This window comes from Capra hircus, chromosome 27 (genome assembly GCF_001704415.2).
Source record: "Capra hircus breed San Clemente chromosome 27, ASM170441v1, whole genome shotgun sequence".
Lineage (NCBI taxonomy): Eukaryota > Metazoa > Chordata > Mammalia > Artiodactyla > Bovidae > Capra > Capra hircus.
In genome coordinates, this window is record NC_030834.1 from 13,389,300 (window position 1) to 13,410,783 (window position 21,484).

At 44.0% G+C, this 21,484-nt stretch overlaps 1 protein-coding gene and 2 pseudogenes across 1 annotated transcript in view; all 3 read right to left on the reverse strand.

Moving 5' to 3' along the window:
- Positions 404–10,256, reverse strand: LOC102178038 (annotated as a pseudogene).
- On the reverse strand, positions 10,633–16,427 carry LOC102177773 (annotated as a pseudogene).
- The window catches only part of KCNU1 (potassium calcium-activated channel subfamily U member 1), a 143,480-nt gene continuing 141,321 nt past the window's right edge, over positions 19,326–21,484 (reverse strand). The window contains exon 27 of the mRNA XM_005698822.2: positions 19,326–19,737. Within this exon, the coding sequence (XP_005698879.1) occupies positions 19,326–19,737 (412 nt within the window). The remainder of the gene's footprint in view (positions 19,738–21,484) is intronic.

A 21,484-nucleotide genomic window follows, 5' to 3' on the forward strand; every position in this document is an offset into this window, starting at 1 on the left:
CTCAGAGCAGGGCAGAGAGAGACCACCTCTTACAACCTGCCTGAGGGATTTTTCTGTCTGTCAGCACAGATAGCTGGCAATAGGGATCCCAGGCCTCGAACTGGGAAACCCACGACCCAGGGACACATCTGACACTAACTGGTTACCTCCTCTGGGCCTCAGTCTCTATAGATTGTGGGGACAACGGTTCAAGAAGCCAGCCAACAGGTTGGGCAAGGGATGCTGATAACCCTGGCATGTCACCTGCTGATTCCACTAAGAAACAGAAACCCCAACGCTTCTGGATGCTCAAAGGATACATTCCCTAAAATTTGAAAAAAAAAAAAATCCATAACTGAACTGTTGGGAGGGGGAAGATCGTTGTATTTTCTGCTACAGGTTGAGTGATTTGTTTGTTTTGATTTCATATAGTTTTGTTTTGCCAAATGCATTTGGTGGACTGGGTCCCTGCATCTTCACCGGCAGCTGTGGCATCTCCACCCTTGGTGTTTCTGGAACAAATTACCTGAGCTCTGTGCTTTGAAAGCAGTGTACCAAGTCCTTTACTAAGGAGTTCCTGAAGGGCTGCCCTGGCCAGGGAACTACGGTTTCTCAGTCTCTCAGAGACGACAGCTGGAGTTACAAGCTTATAGTTGGGAACTTCTTTCCAGGGTGTCATAGGTTGCTTTGTCAAAGAAGACTAGGTTATTGAGCGCATTTCCAACTTTGCCTCTGGAACACTTCTTTTTATTCTTGCCCCAAGATTTGTTCACTGGAACTTTGTCTTGCTTGGCTGACTTTCTGGCATCTTTCTTCTTCTTGTCCTCCTCGGGTGGCAGAGTGAAACTGGGAGAGCAGCTGCTACCACTGTCGCCTCACTAAGATATCAGACAGAAAAAAAGCTGTACCTTTTAAAATTGTATTTTTGATTTAACTGCACCAGGTCTTAGCTGCAGCATGCAGGATCTAGTTCCCTGACCAGGGATTGAACCCAGTTCCCTTGCATTGTGAGTGTGGAGTCTTAGCCACTGGACCACTAGGGAGGTCCCTAGCAGGGGCTGCTTTTGTATTCCATTCCTCCGTCCTTTGAAGCTTCTCTCTGAGAATGCATTTCTTGATCTTTTACTACAACACTTTGGTTTCTAAGATGCCCAGTTCATTTTGAGGAAGCTTACCAACTTTAAGACACGATGTCTACAGTTGAGTTGGGGAGGCTGGACTAATGCAGCATCTACTCATTTAGTCAATCACTCAGCAGATATTTGTTAATCACCCAGGAGACTTCAGGCAATCTGCTGGGCTAGAAGCCTTTTTTTAAACTCTAAGTTTATTTCATAACAGAATGGGAAAGACTAGAGATCTCTTCAAGAAAATTAGAGATACCAAGGGAACATTTCATGCAAAGACAGGCTCGATAAAGGAGAGAAATGGTATGGACCTAACAGAAGCAGAAGATATGAAGAAGAGGTGGCAAGAATACACAGAATTGTATAAAAAAGAGCTTCACAACCAAGATAATCACGATGGTGTGATCACTCACCTAGAGCCAGACATCCTGGAATGCGAAGTCAAGTGGGCCTTAGAAAGCATCACTAAGAACAAAGCTAGTGGAGGTGATGGAATTCCAGGTGAGCTATTTCAAATCCTGAAAGATGATGCTGTGAAAGTGCTGCACTCAATATGCCAGCAAGCTTGGAAAATTCAGCAGTGGAAAAGGTCAGTTTTCATTCCAATCCCAAAGAAAGGCAATGCCAAAGAATGCCCGAACTACTGCACAATTGCACTCATCTCACACGCTAGTAAAGTAATGCTCAAAATTCTCCAAGCCCGGCTTCCACAATACCTGACCCATGAACTTCCTGATGTTCCAGCTGGTTTTAGGAAAGGCAGAGGAGCCAGAGATCAAATTGCCAACATCTGCTGGATCATGGAAAAAGCAAGAGAGTTCCAGAAAAACATTTACTTCTGCTTTATTGACTATGCCAAAGCCTTTGACTGTGTGGTTCACATTAAACTGTGGAAAATTCTGAAAGAGATGGGAAAACAAGACCACCTGACCTGCCTCTTGAGAAATCTGTATGCAGGTCAGTAGGCAACAGTTAGAACTGGACATGGAACAACAGACTGGTTCCAAATAGGAAAAGGAGTACGTCAAGGCTGTATATTGTCACCCTGCTTATTTAACTTCTATGCAGAGTACATCATGAGAAACACTGGGCTGGAAGAAGCACAAGCTGGAATCAAGATTTCCAGGAGAAATACCAATAACCTCAGATATGCAGATGACACCACCTTTATGGCAGAAAGTGAAGAGGAACTAAAAAGCCTCTTGATGAAAGTGAAAGTGGAGAGTGAAAAAGTTGGCTTAAAGCTCAACATTCAGAAAACGAAGATCATGGCATCTGGTCCCATCACTCCATGGGAAATAGATGGGGAAACAGTGGAAAAGGTGTCAGACTTTACTTTTGGGGCTCCAAAATCACTGCAGATGGTGAATGCAGCCATGAAATTAAAAGACACTTACTCCCTGGAAGGAAAGTTATGACCAACCTAGATAGCATATTAAAAAGCAGAGATATTAGGTTGCCAACAAAGGTCCATCTAGTCAAGGCTATGGTTTTTCCAGGGGTCATGTATGGTTGTGAGAGTTGGACTGAGAAGAAAGCTGAGCACCGAAGAATTGATGCTTTTGAACTGTGGTGTTGGAGAAGACTCTTGCAAGTCCCTTGGACTGTAAGGAGATCCAACCAGTTCATCCTAAAGGAGATCAGTCCTGGGTGTTCATTGGAAGGACTGATGCTGAGGCTGAAACTCCAATACTTTGGCCACCTCATGCAAAAAGTTGACTCATTGGAAAAGACCCTGATGCTGGGAGGGATTGAGGGCAGGAGGAGTAGGGGACGACAGAGGGTGAGATGGCTGGATGGCACCACCGACTTGATGCACATGAGTTTGAATGAACTCTGGAAGTTGATGATGGATAGGGAGGCCTGGCGTGCTACGATTCATGGGGTCACAGAGTCAGACATGACTGAGCGACTGAACTGAACTGAACTGAAGTTTATTTCTAGATAGGAAAGTGGGTATACAAATGAGTAATAGTATTTCTGGGTAAAATGTGCTATTATATCTATGACAGTACAGATGCTAAAGGGGGCCTTATACATACACCAAACAATAAATTTATGTCTGTGCATTAGAGCATTAAATGATAATGTATCCTTAGAGTAGAGTGTTATGCCCCCTTCCTCGTGATGCTTATTTCAAAAACCTGCCACTCTCCTTAACTTTTTGGAACTTTAAGAGAAAATGAGGCATAAGCTCCCTCAGTTTCCAGCATCCAGAAGCTATTTATATTTGCATGTATTCTCATATCCATATTTCTGGTCTTACAGAAAGAGATATCATTTCTTGCATTAAGGCCATTCCCTCTTTAAGATCTAGGCTCTTGACTGACTCTGCCAGCAGTCCCCAACTTTTTTTGCACCAGGGGCCCATTTTGTGGGAGAGAATTTTCCATTGCCTGAGCATGGGGGGGGGGCGGGTTTGGGGATGATTCAAATGCATTACATTTATTTCTATTACTATTTTTATTACATCAGATCATCAAGCATTGGATCCCAGAGGTTACGGGACCCTGATCTAGACCTTACTGCATCTCTGTTCTCTTTCTCCCTCCCAAGTTGCCAACTTTGTCCCCATTGGTCCCTTCGGCATAACATTCAATTGTGACCCAGTCTGTGGTCCATCTTAGAAATAAAGTCCTCCCTTGACCCTACATTGTACTAGCTACTTAGTGGTTAGGTTAGGAAGAGCAAATAGTTTTTTACCACGTGTGTTGTCTACAGTCTAATTGGGAATGACTCTCCCTACCTTCCAAGCCTAGAATTCCTTCTTTGCTTGTTTTCTGTTATTTCTCCTTTTTGCTCACTTGTTCTTCAAATGTCTGCAGTCTACGTTTGACTTCATCTTTTCTGATCATGGGCCTGATATTTTATTTTTTAATTAATTAAATTAGAGAATTATTCCTTTACAATATTGTGATGGCCTGGTATTTTATTTAAATGGCGGTTCAATTCTATGACTTTTCTCACTTTGCCTCTTCCTAGATCTCTACAGTTTCAGTGACCAGCATTCTCCTGTCATCTGTGGAGTCTTGATTCTCTTCAAGTGCCTTTCCCTGTTGTTTTCTATGACTGTGTCTTCCTTGGACTCTGATCATTTCACAGCATCTCTGGGTGATACCTTCTTATTACCTGCTGTCACTTACCACCACGTTCTTCCTTTCAAAATGTATTCAAGTTAACTCTTCTCCTCTGAGAGCTAGTTCCATCTACCTGCTTCTTAGGCTTCTCAGCTTGCTCCAAAGTCATCAAGTTCCCACCAAAATCTGCTATTCCTTCTGTGTTGAGGAATGGCAGAATTATAAAAAACTTGGATGTTATCATCTACTCTTATCTTTTTCTCACCCTGACACCCCATCAATCAATAAATCCTGCCAATTCTATTTCTTGAACATCCGTTAGGTCTGTCCTCTCTTTCCACTTATCTTGCCTTAATTCAGGTCTCATCTTTTATTTGGATAAAAGCAATTGTATTACTATCTGATGTCTTTGCCTTTGATAGGATCTCTGATTTTATACCCTTTCAGTCTATCCAACACACTGTGGCCAGGGTCACCTTTCCAAAATATGAATCTGATTGAAGACAAAAGCACATGTGAAATATTCTGCAGTGAGCTATGACCTGCAGTGCTCGTCAGGGTATAGAGGAGAGATTCAGGCGAGCCATGTGAGCAGCTGCTAGGAGAGTGGGAATAGAAGGTTAATTAAGGATGTCAAATTCTAGGCTCCTATTTCTGCCCTTTGCCCTCACCCAGGATTGTGCTGGTAGGTGCTTAACAACCAACTCTCACAAAATAAACAAACCCTTTATTTACAGTGTACTGGGTTCTGTGGTGCAAATACTAGCACTAGGGCCAGTTTCAAGCAACCGTCACCTGAGTTTGGAAGACATTCGCAATTGACTATCACAACTTTTGTTCTCTTTCCTCATACTGAGTATTTCTACAGTGAGATCTAGGCTAAAAAAAAAAAAAAAAAAAAAAAAAACCCCAATTCCCTGACTACCTATGGTCCATTGTAGGGGAACTTTCTGGCATGCTTCACCTGGAGTCAGCTGAGCAGTGGATGAGCAGAGCCTTACTGGGGACTGTGCTGGACTTCACAGAAACTGAAACACAAATTGACGAGATGCTTGGGCTCTGTAAGCAGAAGATGCGGTGGAGTTGATGCTGACAGCCTCCTGTGCAGGTGTGGAGGCCCACTACTCTGCACAGAAGACCAGGAGGCTCCAGAAAGCACAGCCCTTGCTCTGTGCCCAGCCTGCCTGGAGCCTGCTCTTGGGCTGAGCTGCCAGCACACTGATGCCCTGTGGCCAGCCTGCCTGGAGCCCACCCTCCTGGGTGACACTGCCTCTGCTCCCCAGAACAACACACAGATAACTTTTTTCCCCCCATAACTGTGACTGAATGGATTACTCCTTTCTGCACAAGATTGTATGTCATTGTCAACATCAAAAACTTCCCCCGCTTCGCTCTGGCAGTACCTGCCTTATTGATTGGGTGCCTTCTGAACAACTCACTCACACAAAGCAATTAAACCTGTCTGACTTCAAAAGTAAGGTAAGACAAGCCACGTCGAGCGGTGCAGCACTCACCTAATATGATTATTTCTCTTCTTCCTGGTGATAATAGAATTATGCAAAAGCGGCCTTGACCCAGTAAGGATTTTTCTCTTCAGAATCAAATCTCCACTTCCCCCCTCAACTCCCAGCCCTCCCAGCCCCCCTCCTTTCTTGCTGTCTAGCCACTCCCTAGGCACTGCTGTCCTTTGTGTACCAGCCCGCGGATCTGAGAGTTTCTGACCTGTGAAGCAGCGCAAACTGATGGCAGTGTGGCCGGATGCCTCTAGTAGGTAAATGATGAAGCAAAAGCATCCATCTCTGGCTAGTAATTCATTCTGAAAAGTTTATTGATTGCCTCTGGTGTGACTGCTCAGGTGACTAGATTTCATTTAAGGGGTGAGGCTTTTTCCAGCTATTTCAGAATTCCCCTGTTTGTCATTATCCTCAAATTGTCTGGATTCTGGGCAGAGGGAGGCCCTGTCCCTGGGCTGTAGTAATAGGAAGGGTAACAGCCATATGAGCATTTGTATGGCAATGCTGGTTGATATATCATTAAGATAGTTCCCTTAAGGGGCTTCCCTGATGGCCCAGTAGTTAAGATTTTGAGCTTCCTGTGTAAGGGACCACAAGTTTGATCTCTGGTCAGGGAACTAAGATCCTGTGTACACATAGCGTGATCTAAAAATCGAACTCCCCCAGACTTCCATGATGATTGGTAAATAGTCATTGCCTTAAGTCAGGGGTCCCCAATCCCTGGAGACTGGGTCCATGGCCTGTTGGGAGCCCAGCCACACAGCAGGAGGTGAGCAGCCGGCAAGCGAGTGAAGCCTCATCTGCCTCTCCTTGTCCCTCCCCATCTCTTGCTTCACCTCCTGAACCGTCCTTCCCTACGCCCAACCCCTACCACCCTCTGTCCCTGTAAAAATTTTGGAAAATCAACTTAGTCAGCTGATGTCCTCATATGTAGCCTCTCTAGTGATAACAGATCCAAACACCAAACACAGGAGAAAATCCCTGTGTATAATCCACTGACCACTCAGAAGAATTGTTCAACTATTAAGGTGACCTTTTCTGTTCAAAATAATGGAGCAGTCCCTGCTAGGGTAGAAGAGAGCCAGATACAGGGAGACTCAGGAGCTGGGTCCTCCACTGGATGCAAAGGCACTGCTGCTGCTGCTGCTGCTGAGTCGCTTCAGTCGTGTTCGACTCTGTGTGACCCCATAGACGGCAGCCCACCAGGCTCCCCCGTCCCTGGGATTCTCCAGGCAAGGTAGTCTGGTCTAATTCCAGCCCTACTCAGTCACCATGGAGAGACCGACAACCTGGCATGTCCCAGAGGAGATGCAGGTAGTAGAAACAGGTAACATAATTTCCTTGCTTCTGTAATAGATTACCTTAAGCCACATTTTAAGAAAGGTAAAAGAAAGCGCATAGAAAGAGGAATCATATAAGAACTCCAGAAGCAAATAAACAGTGTTATGGAATAAACTGTATTATGTTTCCTCCCTACAGACAGCATCCACTGATAACGGAAGCCACTGAGCCACAATCTCTGCCAGGGAAGCCCTTCATAAGGATGCCAGGGTACACACCAAGAGGGCCTTTTCCTACCTAACTCCTTCAAAATGTAGCTCCTCAAATGGCAGATAGTTTGGAAATTCAAGAATAGTTGATTGGCATCCATCGACCCTGCCCCCAACTCACACTTTCACTCAGGCCCTGCATAGCACTGCTTTGGGCCAGAGTTATTTGCTTTCCAGCCAAAATCAGCTAGGACTTTTGCTTCTGTCATCAGAGTCAATGGGCGATCTGGGGAGGCCCTCTCACTGCAGAACAAATACACCCTGCAGAGGAAATGTGCTTTGAGGCATCGCTAGCTGCCTCTCTTTGGAAGTGACTGAGAAGGGGTGGCCTTACGTACACTTTAAATGTTTGGAATTCAATAGTGAAGCCATCGTATCCTGGACTTTTCTTTGTTGGACTATATTTGCTCCCTGTTAGAATTCAAAGGGCATTTCCCACAGAAATTGAGCAAACAATTCTGAAATTTGTTGAAACTACAAAAGAATGTAAATTGGTGCAGCCACTATTTTATTAGTTGATTGTTATTGGCCTTAAAAAATTTTTTTTACATGCTTCTCCTCTTCTTGGTTAATCACACTTTTTTTTCCATTTTTTTCTTTTCTTGTTCATTATGCACTTTGTATTATTTTCTTAGTATTTATCCAAGAAATTATGATGTGCATCTCTCACTTAATAAAGTTACTAAAAAGTAGTATTTTCACCACTGTTTTCTATCAATTTCCAGCAAGACACAAATGTTAGCTATCTTAAATTCCATTTATCTCTCTCCCATGTTTATTTTAAATCCCACAAAATGATATTACTATGCAAGGAGATCCAACCAGTCCATCCTAAAGGAGATCAGTCCTGGGTGTTCATTGGAAGGACTGATGTTGAAGCTGAAACTCCAATACTCTGGCCACCTGATACGAAGAGCTGACTCATTTGAAAAGACCCTGATGCTGGGAAAGATTGAGGGCAAGAGGAGAAGGGGACAATAGAGGATGAGATGGTTGGATGGCATCACCATCTCAATGGACATGGGTTTGAGTGGACTCCGGGAGTTGGTGATGGACAGGGAGGCTTGGCGTGCTGCGGTTCATGGGGTCACAAAGAGGCAGACACGACTGAGCAACTGAACTGAACTGATTGTTTAAAAAAAACAATGTTAATTTGCATTTATCTATATATTTACCTTTTTCTGCTCTTCATTTTTTACTGCATTTCCATTCATGAATCTTTTCCTTTTGTCTAAATAATTCCTTTTAGCACTTCTTTTAAAATATTAGTCTGAAGGTGATAAATTCTTTCACTTTCTGTCTGTCTGGTAATTTTTATATTTTGCATTTGTCTATAAATTATCATTCTGGGCATAAAATGATAGATCTTCAGCTTTCTTATTTTTAGAACTTTAAATGTGCTATTTCTCTGCTTCATTGTTTCTGTAGAAAAGTCAACCTTCAATCTTGTTGTAACTTTTTTGGATATAATGTGACTTAAAACAAACAAACAAACAAACAAACTCCAGATGCCTTTAAAATATTCTAACTTAGTTTAATTTGAAGATTTTTTTACTATGAGGTGTTTAGGAATTTTTTTGATTAGTCATGGTTGGGGTTCACAGAGACTTAAATACATGTGTTGATGTCTTCAGTTTAAGATAATTCTCAGTATTTCCTCAAATATTTTTCTCTGTCCCACATGCTCACGCTTTCTCTCTCTCCTATTTTTCTTGGACTTTAAGCACATTTTTGCACCTTATTTCCATGTCTCATATGTCTCCTAAACACATTTATGCATGTTTTTCTTTTCCAGGATTTACTCTGTACTTTTTTTTTTTTTCTGCTAACCTGTTTTCCAATTCACTAATTTTACCTTTCTCTCCACTCAAACAGCTGTTAACCCAACTCTGATATTTATAATTTTATTTCTTGTACTTTTAAAATACTTTTTTGATAGATTATCATTCTCTGGTAAATTTCTCCTGTTTGTTTTCAGGTCTGTGGAGAAGTTTCAACTCTTTTATTAAGCAGCAGGATGGAGACCCCCAGGGAAGGAAGACAGGGCCTCTTCCCTCTCTACAAGTCTTTTCCACCGTGATAAACTTTCAACCGTAAGGCATTTTCCAGCAGAGTCCTGACTCTCAAAGGATGTTTACACAGAAATGGGAGAGCTGGAGGAACCACAGGCAGTAGGGCACTTGTTCTTCAAAAAGCCGTGTGTTCGGACACCTTGTAGACATCAGATAGACACCACAGCAAACAAGCACGAGGACCTGAAACACCTGCTGAGAACCACCAGAGTCTCTTTCGCTTTAGCACATTTCTGAGGGTGGAGGGGGGGTGGTTGCACGCAGAATGAGGTACACAAAACTGGAAACCATCAGGCTACTTGAGAAGTCACACCATTTTCAGACTGAGAGCTGTGATTCCCTTGAAGATGGGCACATAGCTTGGATTTCCTGCCATCAGGCCCTGTTCCAGAGCCTCAGTGATTGTTGACACCATGTCCTGGTAGGTGTCCCCTTGGGTGGCCAGCAGTGTGCCAGTGCAGTCATCCTTGATGCCTGGGTATTTGCTGATCAAAGTTGAAACTTCCAGGCAGAGCACAGAGGGTTTGCTAATTTAATGACTTCTGCAAGGGTGGCAGTAATGATACTGTGCCCACCTGCATCTTTACCAAATCTGGAGACTTCCAGAACAGGAAGTGGAGCTGTTCAGCCTCCCTGATGGTCTTCTTGGCACCCTGTTTGTGCTCCTTGGTGCTCCAGGATGAGACGTGCTTCTGCGTGGTGGCCGATTAGGGACCCCACCCCCACTTGCTGTCACTCTCTTTCTATATGATTTTGAATTTTGGCAACATCATTGAAATATGCTTCCATGGTGACACAGATGATGGCTACAGTATTTGAGCCTAACAGCCACTTCTTTGCCATCGGCTCACCTAGGTGTTGCTCCAGATCCCAGAAGACCTCCTCCAGGTAACTGCTGCAGCCTCCTTGCAACAATGTTGTCTAATACCCCATCCATATTTGGTTCACTCTTCCATTTCATTTTTTAAGTTAATTTATTTTAATTAGAGGATAATTACAATACTGTGGTTTTTGCCATACATCGACATCAATCAGCCACGGGTGCACGTGGGGCCCCCCATCCTGAACCCCCCCCCCCACCTCCGTCCCCACCCCATCCCTCTGGGTTGTCGCAGTGCACCAGCTTTGAGTCCCCTGCTTCATGCATCAAACTTGGACTGGGCATCTGTTTTACCCATGGTAATATGCGTGTTTCAATGCTAGAAAGATGGGAATATATTCATGGCAGCAAAAGAGACACAAATGTAAAGAACAGACTTTTGGACTCTGTGGGAAAAGATGAGGGTGGGATGATTTGAGAGAATAGCCTCCATTTCATTTTTAAAATACTTCCTCTTTAAACTGACCCAGGGTTCCATAAAGGTCTGGCAGTTGTGACGATTGCTGTCATATCCTGAACGTAACATAACCCATAACAGTGTGGGTATTGCCAGTATTTCAGATGTTCTATCTACAACTGAGTTTCATCTCTATAAGAGTCAAATTCATAGAGTCAGAGAGTGCATTGGTAGATGCCAGGGGCTGGGGCAGGGGGGTGGGGAGTTAGTGTTTAATGGGGACAGAGTCTCAGTTCAGGAAGGTGGAAGATTCAGGAAATGGATGACCATGAGAGCTTCACAGTGTATATGTACTTAGTCTCCTGAACCATACAGTTAAATATGGTTAAAATAGTACATTTTATATTGTGTGACTTTTACCACAATAAAACATTTTTTTTAAAGAATTCATTTACTGAAAACACTAACTAGTACCTTTATTTTAAAATCTTCATTTATCTGAGTAACAACTTAAAGAATCTGTTGGAAAATCTAGAAGATGATGGCAGGGAGCGTTCCCACGTGGGTCAGCTCTGGGCTCAGTCCCTTTCATGTCATCTTTAGTGTCTGCATCTAGTGATTTCCACAGCCAGACAACGGTGTTTGAAGTGGGAGCTGACATGTACCTACGGAGCAGTTCAGACACCACATCTGAAGGAAGTATAACCTCTAGGGCACTGACGTCAATTTCTGGGACCAGGTCCATGTTCCCCACCATCTCTGTGCTTGTGTTGGTGTTCAAGACCCACGTCAAACAGGCTCATCATTTCTTTTGCTTCTAGATCTTCCCACGAGATTTGTATCCAGGTTCTCAGTGCTTGGTGATTGAGGAGGTTTCTGAAAATCTCATAATGGGGAGGAAAGCACTCAATCATGGGGTCTTTGGTTGCAACGAGGTCATCCAGGACATGCTTCCATATGACTTCCAGGTGGGAGATGGACCACTCCTTGTTGGATAACCTGTGGTCTGCCTATGTGCCCTCAATTCTAGCAGCCTTGATTCTGTCCAAGAGAGCAAACATTGTTGTTCAGTCATGTCTGACTCTTTGTGACCCTGTGGACGGCAGCACACCAGGCTCCCCTGTCCTTCACTATCTCCCAGGGTTTGCTTAAATTTGTGTTCATTGAGTCAGTGATGCCATCCAACCATCTCCTCTATCACCGTCTTCTCCTGCCTTCAATCTTTCCCAGCATCAAGGTCTTTGCCAATGAGTCGGCTCTTTGCAAACATTTCCTCCTTCCAATTCTTGGACTTTCTAGGAAGAACAAAGCTAGTTTGCAAAATTTTTTGGTCACATATGCACACAGAGACCAGCAAAATGGGTTCACAGGGACGGTGGCCAGGGACTTTTGTAGCATCATCTACAGCTGCTTGGCCAGCTCAACTGAGATTCCCTATTTTCTCCCAAAGGAGCTATGGATGAGGGTCATGTCCACGTGGTGGTGCTTATGCATTAGCCCTTCCCAGGGGCACCCCTGTTTCAGGTCCCTCAGGTTGTGGGGGGCCTGCAGGAGCACCCCTTGCTTAATGAAGTCCAGGGACCCCTCACAATCTGGGGCCCCAGGAAGATATTCTTGAGGTTCTCCACAGCTGTAGTGAGCTGTCTGTGGTGCACAATTGCATCTTTAATCCACACTTTTTTGTTCAGCTGTGCTGCGTCTTGCTGCAGAGTGCAGGGCGCAGGGCTTCTCTAGCATGGCACAAGTGCTTCCTCATTGCGATAGCTTCTCTTGCATTGGAGCCTGGGCTCTAGAGCATGGGGGCTCAGTAGTTGCTTCACAGCATACAGGATCTTAATTTCCCAATCAAGGCTCAAAGCTGTGTCCCCTGCCCTGGAAGGAGGGTTCTTTGACCGATAGATCACTAGGGAAGTCCCCATCCTTCACTTCCTCGATGCTGTCGACTGATGGTGTGGATATTCCCTCCCTCTCCAGTCCTTGCTGATCTTGGCCAGGGCCCTCGCGATGTCTGTGACTTCATTCAGTGCATTTTGGAGCTGGTTCCAGCCCATGTGGTACCCCGCATGGCTTGCCGTCCAACTAGAACTGGATAGCGTCCTCAGTTCACAGAAGCCTCTCTCCAGACCTCTCTTCTGCGGTACTGCTCCACTTTGTCCTGCTGCTCCAGGCCCCAAAGCATCCCAGCAACCTTTTGAAAAAAATGTTTTTAAATTGGAGAATAATTGTTTTACAATGTTGTGACGGAGTTTCCGTCATACAGAATCAGTCATGACTGTGTATATATCCCCTCCCTCTTAAGCCTCCCTCCTTTGGGATCACTGTTGCACCAGCCTCCCAGACTGTCTCCTTCATGGTTAGCAAGCAGGCAGAAACCCCTCCTTCTCTGTGTCAGAATAACATTATCCCTCAGTTCCGCCACCGGTGTCCTATGGGAAGTGGCATCCAGCCTCTTGACGTGTCTGTTACAGTTGCTTTAAAGTCTGTGTCTTGCATAGTGTATCTAGATCATCTGTGACTCGTCTCCATTATCTGTTTCTTTCCTCTTGATTTGAGGTCATTTGAATCTCTCTGCTATCATTCCTGGGACCCCCCAGTGGCTCAGCAATAAAGAAATCTGCCTGCAATCTGCCTTCACAGAAGACTCTGGTTCGATCCCCAGGTTAGGAAGATCCCCTGAAAGAGGGCATGGTGACCCACTCCAGTAATCTTGGCTGGAGGATCCCATGGACAGAGGAGCCTGGCGGGCTATAGTCTATTGGGTTACAAAAGAGTCGGACATGACTGAAGCATCTTAGCTTCAGTAAATGGTAATTATTTACTTATTTATTGAAGGCAAAAAAGAAATAAAAGATACTGCGGACAGTGATGCATCTCAGAAACCTGAAGGCAGCAAGGCTTGCTGGTCTGCCTGGAGGCTCATTTATCTTGCTCAAGAAAGGCATCAAACAAGGCAGAGATGAGACTGACTCCAGTTATTTTTACTGAATGCTGGATTCTGTACATAAAAAAGTGTAGACACTCTGAATCCTGCTAACTTCCAGCAGAGACAATCTATTGACTTTTTAACTCAGTAAGTTACTTAGAGTAGGGGTTGGTCCCCTTGATACAGTCTAGGAATGGGAGGCATTAAGGAAATGGCAACCCACTTCAGTACTCTTGCCTGGAGAATCCCAGAGACAGAGGAGCTTAGTGGGCTGCCATCTATGGGGTCGCACAGAGTCAGACATGACCGAAGCGACTTAGCAGCAGCAGCAGCAGCAGCAGCAGCAAAGCTGATTTCAGGCTTTGTGAGGACTGGTCTATTTCTAGTTTGAAGTTGAATCCCTAAGGAAAAGCGTTCAAGAGTCTCAGCTGAGAACACTGGGCCCATCGCCCTCATCCAGCCTTGGACGCCGACTTCACCCCGCCGGGACTTTGAAACTGGCCAGAGCTCTGCTTGTCTTTTAGATTCTTCATTGGCCTTTTCTTTTGTTTGCTGAGCCTCTTATGTTGGAAATATTAGTAATAAATAATATCCTCAAGGAAAAAAGCAGCACACTCATCGTTTCCATTCTCTTTACTCTAAAACTTAGTCCCTTCAATTCCCGCCTGCCTGGATAAACCTCACCTCCATTTTTTTTCCCCTGTCCAGCCCCATGAGACTGCTGAATGCCCTTTACCTTGAATTCCAACCTGATCTCTTGCTTAGTCTCACTTAGTAATTGGCAAATGCCCTGAGGGAAAAACATCAGAGAATGCTGAACTCACCTCAGTGCTTTTCTTTTCTCTTGAATCTTAGCCTTTGAAGTGCTTACTGATTGTGTGGCTCTATGATTACTTCAAACAGGTATTTAAAAAAATTTTTTTAACCAATTTTAAACATTTTTCATGGAGTAGGGGTTCATCTGCTATAGTTACTCTCTCATGACTATGAGAAACATGTTTAACAGCATCATATTTCATGTAAAAATCAAAATTCTAAATTTCTCTTAAAATTAAAAAAAAAAAAATTGTGGCCATCTGGGCCCACGTTCTTGCATAGAAATAATGGCTACAGGTAAGTAGTCCCTGTCCTCAAATTTCAGGTAAGATGCTCTCCGGTTTAATTATGTGGATCGTTCACTGATCCCTGAAAGTGAAAAAAGAAGTCCACAGTCAAGCTTTGAGTGATGCTAATACCTAATCGCGTTGTATAAAAGGCAAGTTGAAGGGGGTGTTGAGGATATGTAGTCAGGAAAGTGAATGGCCGATTAAAAGATCATTGTATCACGCAACTCGAGAGAAGAGAATGTTTCTGAACGGGACAGGGGTTGGGAGGATCAGCTGTGCTGAATCCCACCCAGGCTGCAAGTTGGACAGTACTTAATACTCTTCTCAACCTTTGAACTCTCAGTGACTTCAAAGGAACTGATGATCTTACAGTCTTTTTAGCAGAATCATGGGGGTTGCAACCAGAGCCTGGGGTGGCTTAAAGAGTGAATCAGAGCAGTGGGAATCAAGCGGTGATGTAGATGACTAGTGAAAAAGCCTGGTCATGTCAGGAAGGCAAGAGAAAGACTGGTGTCAGGAAGGATGGCGGCCAGGGGATACATTTCAGAGACCAGTGGTCCTTCTTGGCTGCCTTCTTGATGCATGATGGCCTTTCCCGGGTTTCCTGCAAGATGAAATGTGGCAAAGATATTTTCCTGAAGATGAGAAAGAGGGAAAGCTGATCAGCACTTTCATATCTCAGGAAAGAAAGAAACAAGGCTTGCTGGGCTCTGCAGAGGCTCCCTGAGGTTGCTGGAGAACAGAGGAAGTGAAGGCAGAGAGAAAAGCCTGACTCCAGCCACTCACCTGAGCTGAGCTGGCCTGCCCTGTGTGTCTGGATGAAGTCATCCCCCGCCCCCGCCTTCACAGAGGTAATAATCAGAAGACAGCAGTGAAAAGGCTGCCTGGTTTTGCCTTTTCAAACACCAGAGGAGGCCTGGGACATTCCCCCCCCCCATCCCCCGCCCCGCCACTGCGAGCTTCAGGGGTCTGTTAATTGGCACCCCAGTAAAATTACAGGAGCAGTCTGCCTGATTGTAAATGACAGAGACGATCAGGTTTACCTTGTGACGCCCCCAGGGGACTTGCGGTTAGTTTAGTCTGAACTTAGCATCAGCTGCTAGGCTCCTTTCTTCTCAGCAGGCAGCGCTGGACTCATCCCGTATCCTTTCAAACCTCATTAGTGTGAGGGCTTCTCCTCCCTCTCTCTCGCCTCCTCTCCTCTCTTGCCCGTGATCCCTAAGCATGCCAATCTAGGAACCCACACAGATGGCTTTGAGAGGTTGGGCTCTTTGTTTTACTGACCTGGAAGGAACAACCCATGCCTTGAAGCTGAAGTTGTTTATTATTCCTCTAGGAAAATATTCACCAACTTGACTGAACTTTAACCTCCCTTAACTCCTTTATGGTTTGAAAGGTACTCAGCTTAAGGATTTTATAACTAATTAGAGATGTTTGGAATGTATTGTAGGTCTTAAATAGGAGTGAACACGCCAAAGAGCTAAATGTTGTGGGGCATCGTTTTCATTAAAATCCAAACCTCCAGATCTTTTCATTTGCCAGAAGTCACCGTGTGTGTGTGTGCTTACATGTGTATGCATATGTGTATATGTAGGTGTTTATGTGCGTGTGCAATTTGTATTACAGATATATATTACATATATCTATGTTGCACGTATATACATAAACACTTATATGCTCCTTGAAAGCCCTGCTTCTTAAAGTTAAATGTATGGATCACTTACACATCTTGTTAGAATCAGATTCAACAGGTCTGGGATGACCTTCAGGTACTGTAGATGTTGCTGGTCTGGGGACCACATTTTGAAAATCAAATCCTAAAGAGATCATCACACACTGCCTTCCAGCTTCTTCAGGGTAACCTGGTTGTCTTCCTTCTTAATCCTTTAAATGTTGCTCCAGTGTTTCTCTAGGCTTACGTGAACCACCCATTGGCTAGGTGGCATTTTTGCTATTTCTCAAAATACCCGAAACAAGTACTCTGGTCTCCTGACTCCGAGGTCCTTTCTGGTGATCACTCCACTGGTTATTGAAGGTCTATATCAGGGGTCTGGGAAGATGATGGAGAAACTGTAAGGTGACCCATCCCATTTATGACCTCCCTCCCATTTATATGATGTCTTTTATGTAATACATATGTCTCTTAATTTCCTCTGGGGAGGAAGACTGTAGCTTTCATACAATTTCAGAAAGGTCAATGTCTTTAAAAAAAATCATAAAAACCACTGAGTCATATACTGTTAAATTCATTGTACATTTTATCTTGTCTTCATGTAAGTTCTTCAATTGATAAGAATTGAATAATCATTATGAATTAAGTATCTGCCATATTACCAAAGGATCTGGTGTTATGACATGTATTAAAATGTAAAGGGTACATTATATCTCTAGGTAAAGGGTTTGGTTCTAGAGCTATGGTGTCACTTGGCACATAAGTCTAGGAGGCCCTCTGCCAACTTTATTTTTCAAGACTGGCAACAGAAATGCTCACATACTGGCAATGATTGCATATACCGCAATATTTCTTTAGCTGTACTTTTGGTATGCATTTCCCTAAAATGCTGGCAAGTAAAGAACTTTTCATTCAAATTTCTCTGCTACATTGAAAGTGAGACCATTTGAGGGCTAAGCTTTTACTCTGAAGGTCCAGAGGCTAAGTTTAGATTAGAAAATATACATACAAACTATGAGTCTGTGCATTTGAATATGCATAGGGCTTGTCCATCCCTTCCTAGGAATATTTTGTTTCTACTGAAACTGATATATGGATAAAATGGCTCAGGGAAATGCGGCAAAGAAATAGGACTGTCTTTTCAGTAGATATTTGGTGGCACCTCTTCCTAGGTCATGAACTAGCCTCCCTTCCCTGAGGACAAGTCCTGCACTCAGAGGTACCCTGTTCCTCATCCACTGGTATCTGGGATGGAGAAGCCAAAGCTGAGCCCTCTTCATACTTTCTTTTAGAAATCAAGATCTGATACAGGCCAGTTAAATCTCTGATGTACCTACAAGTCTAGCTGTAACTTTGGAATTGCAAGGAAATACATTTTTCCATGTATAAGAAAAACAAAGAAAGCCAATCTGTAAAAAGAGAAAGATGAAGACGACTTAGCTAAACTTGAAAATATTTTAAAAAGACCCTTGGTTTCTGACAACTTTTCTTACAATCACTCTTTTTTCCCCTACATATATTAATTACATTACAAATCAAGCTTTCCCAATACAACTTTTTTTTTCATAGATGAATATTTTGTTTCATTTCCTCTACTTGTGTTCTTAGAGGCACATGTTTATAGGTGCTGGGGTTGAATTAACTAGGTTTAAATATGGATTCGATCACTTACGTGCTAAATTCAGTAATTTGGATACACTCATGCTTAAGTTTGTTGTTTATCTGAAATTAAAATTTAACTGGGTATCCTTTCTGGGAACTCTGTGACATAGTTTCTTCCTTTGTCAAATGGAGGTAGTGATACCAAATCGACAAGGATGTTGTGAAAAATGTCAAGGATATCATACACATTAGGTAAAACCATTTAAGAGAAATATGGTTTATTATTCTCTTTCCTCCTCCTTTCTCCCTTTATCGTATCTATAACACAAGAAGGCACTGCTTACAAGGCTCACCGTGCGTGTGTGCCAAGTCACTTCAGTCATGTCTGACTCTTTGTGACCCTATGGACCATAGTTGGGTGACAGGCTCCTCTGTCCATGGGATTCTCCAGGCAAGAATACTGGAGTGGGTTGCTATGCCCTCCTCCAGGGGGTCTTCCCAACCCAGGGACTGCACTCACATCTCTTATGACTACCTGCATTGGCAGGTGGGTTCTTTAACACTAGCGCCACCTGGGAAGCTCGCCAATTGGGAGTAAACACTTCCTGGATGTGCTGAACTTTTACTCTGTTGACAGAGTAATACCCAGGCAAAATGACCTAAAGATGCAGTTTACAAGGAAGTGGGCTGGTTCCTCTTGGAACATGGGGAAATGTTTTATTACCTCTCATGAGCTGTCTTTGTTCTTCAGTAAGAGAATCTGGAGGGTTATATATTTCAAGCTACCTGACTTCCCCCAGGTGCCCCATTTGAGGATACTCTAATATTCATCTTTGTGCCAGGCTATGCCTAGGCTTTCATTATACACAAATTGCTTTCCAGTTCAAACAAGTATCTCTCCAAGTGGCTGCTCTCATCTCCTATAGAAAGAGATGAGGAGACAAAAAGCATGAGGGAAAAAGAGAAGATGATAATATCCTAGTTCACTAGTTGCTTGTTTGAAGATAAAGAATGTAAGATGCTTGATTTGGGGCTCTTTGTGTCTTGTCTCTGATGTCTAAGCCCTTCTCACTTTTATCTTGATGACTCATATCCCCTGTCTGGAGGAAACCCAGTCAAGTACTGAAGAATGTCTTTGACATAGCTCTAACCATCATGTTTCCTGCCTAAGAGACACAGAGCGATGCACTTCCCTTACAGAGGCATTTATCATCTATTTCTTTATTTATCACACCAGGTCCAGTGGGATTAGATCAAACTTTTGTCTCTTCCTAAACAGTGTGGGCTTGCTGGTCTACCCTCCACTGCACAGCTGGCGCACAATGGCAGACTTCCATGGTTATCTTCCGTGATCAAAGTCACCATCTCTGGAGATGCTGTGTAAAGAGTGAGCCAGGGGCCCCTGGGGAATAGCGACCAGTCTAGTCTAATGGTGAAAGTCATAGGCATCTTCCACTGTGGTTTCCTCCATGCTTTCTTTTCCATTTTCTTCCACAGTTTCACCTGGGTATGTGCAATAGTGATGAGATGAACGTTTACTGCCCAGAGTCAATTTTGATTGCTTACAATCAGTAGAAGGGATTGGTTTGGGCTCCAACAAAGGGACTGGCCTACAGGGCAGTTGTGATACACTGTCCCTGGCGTGGTCAACCAGAAGTGTTTGGTCAGGACTTACATCTTGGACCGTCTCTCCTTTTTGTGGCTTTATATTTATAATCTCACATGGAGGTGAAGCTTTACTATCCTTTTTGTAACAAGAGGTGCTGAAAGGGATGGCACAGAACACAAGATCCGAGGGCAGCAGGCTGAACTCATTTTCTGGCCGGGTAATCACAAACCTGTAAGAAAAGCCAAACATGAATTCTGTACCCCTGCAGCTGGGACAGTGTGGGTGCAGGCAGTGACCAAAATAGGAAAGTCACTTTGCTGGGGGACAGAAAAGGAAAATTTGTTTTGCCTTGCTTTATTTGGTTTCTGATTAATAATTAAAAAAAAAAATCTTTGGTGTGGTGCAATAGGAGAGGCCCTGGACTAGTAACTGGGAGACTGGTATTTTCATCCTTGCCTCTGAAACCAAACATCTTTGATCTTGGACATGCTGTCTCCCTTCTGGGTCCTGCTCTTCCCATCATTTTAATGGGAGTGGGGTAGGACCATGGTTTGGGCTAGTCATTTTCTAATGGCTTTTCTAACTCTAGGCTATGGGCTTGCCTATTCTCCCAATCACCACAGTCCACAGCATTTCCAGAGGTGTTGTGGGGAAGCAGATGGAGCCCAGACATAGACAGACAGACAGAGATGGAGGGAGGAGATGTCAGCATCATTCATGCTTCCCAGTGCCATCTCCTGAGCATCATTCTCCTCTGCCATCTTTGTGGTCAACGCTCTACAGCCATACCATCCTCCCTCTTGACTCATCAGTGTCATCCACAGAGCACCATGCTTATTTCAGCCTTTGGCACGTGGGATGCGTTTTCTCTCCAACTTCAGGGCCACCGCCACCTGACGTGTCGGCAGCGCCTGCATGATTTACGGCTCCAACAGGCAGACCAATTTCTTTGACTTCCAGTCCCCAGCGATCTTTATCTCCTAACCACTTTCCCAGCCACATACTGATGCTATGACTTCCTGACGTATCCTGCCGGCTACAATCTTACACTTCAATCAATCACTCTCTGCCCACAACTTCCCATCACTCTTTCTCTCCCGTGTTTCCTTACTCTGAGGACCACTGATCTTGAATTTCATCAGGATTTCCCATCCCCCTGTCCTTTTGTAGTTTTGCTTCTACGAATCCACCATAAACTCCTTCTTCCACCCTTTGCAGCGATTACTGTAACTTTTACCTCTTTTTCTACTCCCTGTGAACTTTCCCCTCTCTCTCTTCTCTCAGCAGGGGCTTAGCCATCTGTTGCTGAGAAATCCTGTGTTATGTTATGTAAACATTCCCAGAAGCTCAGCCTTCATCTGCAGCCAGGTTGACCTCGGCATCCTTTCTTTCCCTTCTCTTCTCCTTTGAGCAGAGAAATCGTCTTTCTTTGTATTCACCACAACTCCGCTTGGAGTGATTTGACTTCCTTCCCCTTTCTCCTGATACAGTCCATTTCCACTCTGGTATTTTTAATTTCTCCTTCTCTACCAAGTCCTGCCCATTCCCACCATGAGACTCTCAGCTTGGAAGTCCATCACTGTGCTGTCTACAAATGGCACCATCCTTTTTTTTTTTTTTCTCCTCCCTCCACACATATTTTCTCTGTCTTCCCTCCTGCTGTCACACTGACCTTTCTTTAAACTGAAATCTCTACATATCACTCCCATGACTTAGATGGACCAAGCACAGTGGCTAGAAGAGGCACTCAATAAACATTTACCCAGTGAGCCCAGCAGTGAACAAGTAGATCTTTCCAATGTGGACAGCGGCTTTCAGCTTTAAAAGTTGCACAGCCGTGGGTCAGGGGTAATTTGCAAAATAACTCAGACTTAAAATCTGGATGTACGTCTCAAACTTCACTGGGGATAAAGATCCCATTCTCCTCACATGGCCAGTACTAACTGGATCCCAATCATCAGGGTTCGTTCCTATTA